This window comes from Morone saxatilis, unplaced genomic scaffold (assembly GCF_004916995.1).
Source record: "Morone saxatilis isolate NCDOM2014 unplaced genomic scaffold, NCSU_SB_2.0 Contig15, whole genome shotgun sequence".
Taxonomy (NCBI): domain Eukaryota; kingdom Metazoa; phylum Chordata; class Actinopteri; family Moronidae; genus Morone; species Morone saxatilis.
The window spans coordinates 14,149,620-14,154,558 of NW_023339707.1; the positions used below are offsets into that span (position 1 = coordinate 14,149,620).

Here is a 4,939-nt window from a genome sequence, read left to right on the forward strand (position 1 = left end):
CAAAGGACCGCAGGTCGGATTCGAACCCTGGGCCGCTGCCAGGCACCCGACAATACACAATCTTTTTGAGTCACCATGTTATTGTCATCAATAATGCACAGACAGACATCCACACACGTTTACATTAACATGATTAGGATAATTCCTCCTAGTCCATTTTATAGCAAATAACAAGTTACGGTTAGAGACCCTTTTCCTGTGAATTGCACGGTCTTTGCTGCAGCCACAGCCTTGTGGAGACCTTGTGGTGTATGTGTGAGATGTGACAAACAATATCACAGAAGATGTTCCAATTATAGGAGAAAACAAAGTTTCAAAGGCATACACTACCTGGGTAACAACCACTACACAACACAACAAACATGCTGATGAATATTTCTGATAAACGAATGCGAAATGACTCACATATTGTTTTCCGATGTGATCTCAACATTAAATCTTTTGATCCACGGAATCCATGGCTACTTTAAAACAAGCCTCATTCTGACATTGACAGCTCTGGCTGATCTCACATTGGCTAGGCAGAATGAGTTACCAGTTTTTCAAAGACATGCATTCTAGCTCTGCCAGGGGGCTCTGGTGAGCCAATGCTGCGAAGGGTCCTCCACATGGAAGCCTGTTGGCAAAGCTGGCGGCCTCGCAGTTGAATTTGACAGGATGATCTCTGCATGGGGCTTGATGATGGTGACATCATTCCTGGACTCTGCCAGAGGGGCTGTTTTTCTGACTATGGCAGAGCCAGCTGCACCAGGGGGGCTACAGCTGCCAGTGTCAAGGCAGACTCTATGAGGGGGCTTGTGATGCATTATAGAGGGGCTGATCAAGGCTTTGTTGTACTGGTAAACCACAAACTAAAGGCCTGACTGCAGCTGTGGGGTTGTAACAGTTGGCAGGTGGCAGGATTCATCTCGCAAGCAATGTTAAGCTCATTGATTGCTCACACAAGTGTCCTGGTTCCTGCAGCGTGGTGAGGTCATAAAATATTCTTTATGCTGCTCAGGTTAATGAAGCAGCGGTGAAAACATTTTCAAATAAAAAAACAACACAACTTACCCATTCCCAAGATCATCAATATCATCATCGTCTTCATCATCGTCCTCGTTCGGGCTTTTCCCGCCGAGGTCGTTGTTGCTGAGGTAATCTCCCTTCAGAAGGGATGGATCCGAGTCGTCCAGTGCTTCGATCAGGTGGATACGAGAGGTGTGGTTGATCCGGATGGGAATGTCTGACTGGGTGTTACCTGTGGACGGAGCTTCACCAGCCTGCAGACGGGGGCTGGCTTGACCCTGGCGCCATGACAATGGAGAGGAGCGATTTGATAGACTGGAAATTGAGAATGCAGCAGCTTCATCGCTGTCATAGCACATGGTCCCCTCCACACAGCTATGGAATGAAAAACAAAATTCGTGTTAGGCTTTCAAAAATAAATGTATTTACAGCAATGTGCTACTTTAAAGGGTTGAAGAGGTCAGGTACAGTTTTAGTTTTAGACAGGAAGTGAACCTCTATCTGTCATTTCCTTTTTTTCAGAAGAGCTTAGGATCTGCTTCCTTCATCCAATCATCTTTCCTCCTCTCCCCACCCAGCATCCTCTTCTCTCAGAGGGGCTTTCAGTGTATAAAACTGTATATTTTACAAGAGCTTAGGGATTAGTTGGTTTTCAGATGTCTGTGTATGTGTGTACCTTTGTATATTTGTACCAATGCGTAAGTAATATGTGTGCATGTGTGTGTTTCCATGATATTTTCCTGTCAGAAAACATGCCTTTATGTTCCTCTGTGCTCTGCTTGAAACTGCTCAGCCCTGTCACTTTATACCAGTGCACATTTGTGTGAGTCAACAAATATCAGCACCACTAACATCACAATATCATGCATTCCCTGTGCAAAAGCAGCACAGCACATCACTGCTTAGTGTCGGAGGTGAGAATGATGAGAATTAGCATATTAAAAGTTACCGGCTCTCAAACTGTGTGACAGTGCGTGCTTTTGCCTGCTACATTCAAATTAATCTTGTCTGCAGGATACAGAGTCATCTCCACAAAAACCATAAATGGAGACATTTTCACATGAAATGCTTAACCGCTAACATAAAACAGGCAGGAAAGAAGTGGAGAGGGGATGACAGAGAGGATGCTACCCGTCTTGTCAGGATGGGTTTACACGGGCTTTCTGCTTGTTGTGCACATAGTATATATCAGCGAAAATATGTGTAAACAAAACAATTTGCCTGCTCACCAATCCATTTGTTTAATTCATGCAAATGTCACACTCAAAACACTCGTTTTTCACAGGAAATGTGAAATCTTGTTTGCACAAGAAACGTCCACAGACAGGCTGTAGGCCTCAAAGCAGAATATGTCTTCGGGGACAGCGGGGAGTGATTCAAGGTTATTACGGTACGATAAAAGTATGAATGGCAAAGGAAATGTAGTCCAGCAGGGAACCATCTGCTGATTTGCTCTTCAAGTAGGGAGCTCCCACTGAGGGACTGAGAGAGGATACATGGCAGGAGAACGACGGACAGGCAGACAGAGGGGAAGCTCTCAAGGACAAAACCCGAGGATGGGCTGAATGCAATCAGAATCAGTCAATGAAAGACAGGAAGGGACCGGACACACAATTACTCACATACACTTAATCATAGCATTATTGCAACTTTCGTTGTGTGTCTGAATGTGAGTCGTGAGTGTGCATTGGCAGGGTCGGCTTTGAAGTAAGCTTTGAGCTAATCCTGCTTCAGTTCCGTATTAACCAATGCAGAGGGAGAGCAGAGCAGGCAGAAAATGACGGACTAATGGCTACTGGTCTATCAGGAATACTGATATTGATCTAAGAGCCAACAGGCAGTTAACCACCACACCCTAACACACTGTTAGCAATGTCAATAAGACTCTGCCCATCTCAACTGCTGTTTTTACTAACTATTCCTGGCTTGTTTGCCTCTTTGTTTTTGTTTTATGCAGTCCTGTTTGTGTGTGTGCGTGTGTGTGTGTGTGTGTGCGTGTTTGTGTGGCTGACCTGTGGCTGAGCTGCACCCCTCTCAGGCTGGTCATGGTTTCCTCCAGGTTCTGTCGAAGGTCCAGAACATTTTGCACGGTCCTCTTCCTCTGAGATTCCGGGTCTGCAGGGGTGCATACACACATGCATGCACACAAACACAGGCACACAAACAGAAAGGGATATTTTTAGAGACGAAATGCCGTGTTACATAATTAGTGGATGACAAAAAATACCGCCTACCTATTTTCAAACATTTACAAAAATATATGTACTAATACACATTGAGTTTATAATAATAATAAATACACTATGAAATGTGACCAAATATGGGTTCATAAACTCTATTGGCTATAGACTGATCATATACTGTAATATTCACTCCCCGTACCCAGTGACCAAAATCTAGGATTACACCTAATCATCTAAACAAAGCCTGAACATTAATCTACAACAGGGGAACAGGCTAAAATGATGAACTAGAGAAGCTCACAAGGAAAAGACATGACAGCTGTAATAGTGGCAGTGTGCGCACAGTTGTTTTTCCAGATGGCAGTGGAGCAAACTAAATTAAATATGATGGCAGTCAGACCGACAAAACAACAGTGGAGACCTTTAAGACTTTCTCCGTCTGCCTGGATCCCTCTCTCCCTCCTCTCCAACCACCCTCACTCAAAATAACCTGGTGCCCGCTCATTGCACTGTTCCCCTTTGCCCCCGCTCTCTCCACGGCAGAATAAACCAAAAGCCTTTTCTCATTTAAACCCACCAGGGGACACACTGGCATTTGTCTCACCCCTTCCTAATATGCTGTAATCTGCTCAGATTGGGCCACGTAGATTCATGCTGGGCCATCCAGCCAACTGCTGTTTTTTATATATATATATATGTGTGTGTGTGTGTGTGTGTGTCCCTGTTCAGACAACTCCTCCAGGGGGTTGAAAACCTGGATGCAATCAAAGAACACCACTTAGTGAAACGGACACCCTTGCAAAACATCTGAGAGCTTGATATGATGGTCCTCCTCCCACTTTTGCTGCTACTATTATAGAATATTCTGGGCTTCAAGCACATACCTAGTCAGGGGTCAGACCTACAGTATGACTGAGAACCAGGAAAGATTTACACACATATAATCCATCAAATGTAGTCTCAGATAGACAGTAAACTAATGAGGACGCCTAAATTGCATCACATGACCTTGACCCTTTTGCTCTCTCCTACCCTCTGATGTGTATTTGTGTGCGATGGAGGAAGCTGATAAAAGTGGTAAGATATGGGACAGTCTGTTAACCCCTGAGGTTCAGTTCAATAGACCATTAGAACTGGCCAGCTGACTCCCAAATGAGCACAGCGAGAAATTTACTATGACCGAGGGAGAACCACGACAGAGTTACAAAATCATTCTTGTCAAACAAATACATATTATCTAAGCTTTATCCTGTTCACCAGATTTTTTCAAATACGTATTCATTTTCACATGTCAAAAATGTACTTGCACGACAGAACTTACAGGAAACAGTAAACAGGGTATAGCTGTTGTGGTCCACCACGTCAATCCACCAACAACTACTGAATGGATTGTCATGAAATGTTGTACAAACCTTCATGTTCCAATGAATCCTATTGACTTTGGTTATTTCTCTTTTTTTTTTCTAGTGCTACCCTGAGGTTCACGTTTGTTGTATTGAGTGAAATGTAAATTTTGGTATGAAAATTGGTTCCCACACCCCTTGAATTGTAAAAGATTTCTTACTTTTTCTTTTTCCACACAACATTCCCAACAGCCTCAGCTGTGCTTTGTGTTTTGTTGTTATACATTTTAGCACGCTAACAAACTGGTGAAACTAGTAAATGTTAAAATATTCAAAATAAAGTCCACAAACAAAAATACTGAGCCCACATATGACCCTGAACACCCCCCACACACACACGCACAC

The 4,939-nt window shown here is 43.6% G+C and overlaps 1 protein-coding gene across 7 annotated transcripts in view; it reads right to left on the reverse strand.

Moving 5' to 3' along the window:
• LOC118324075 (neuron navigator 1-like) overlaps positions 1 to 4,939 on the reverse strand; it is a 77,927-nt gene that overhangs the window by 46,086 nt on the left and 26,902 nt on the right. For all 7 annotated transcript variants that reach the window (XM_035656212.1, XM_035656211.1, XM_035656210.1 and 4 more), the window contains 2 exons: positions 3,021 to 3,123; positions 1,054 to 1,383 (listed from right to left, as the gene is read on the reverse strand). In XM_035656212.1, the coding sequence (XP_035512105.1) occupies positions 1,054 to 1,383; positions 3,021 to 3,123 (433 nt within the window). The remainder of the gene's footprint in view (positions 1 to 1,053; positions 1,384 to 3,020; positions 3,124 to 4,939) is intronic.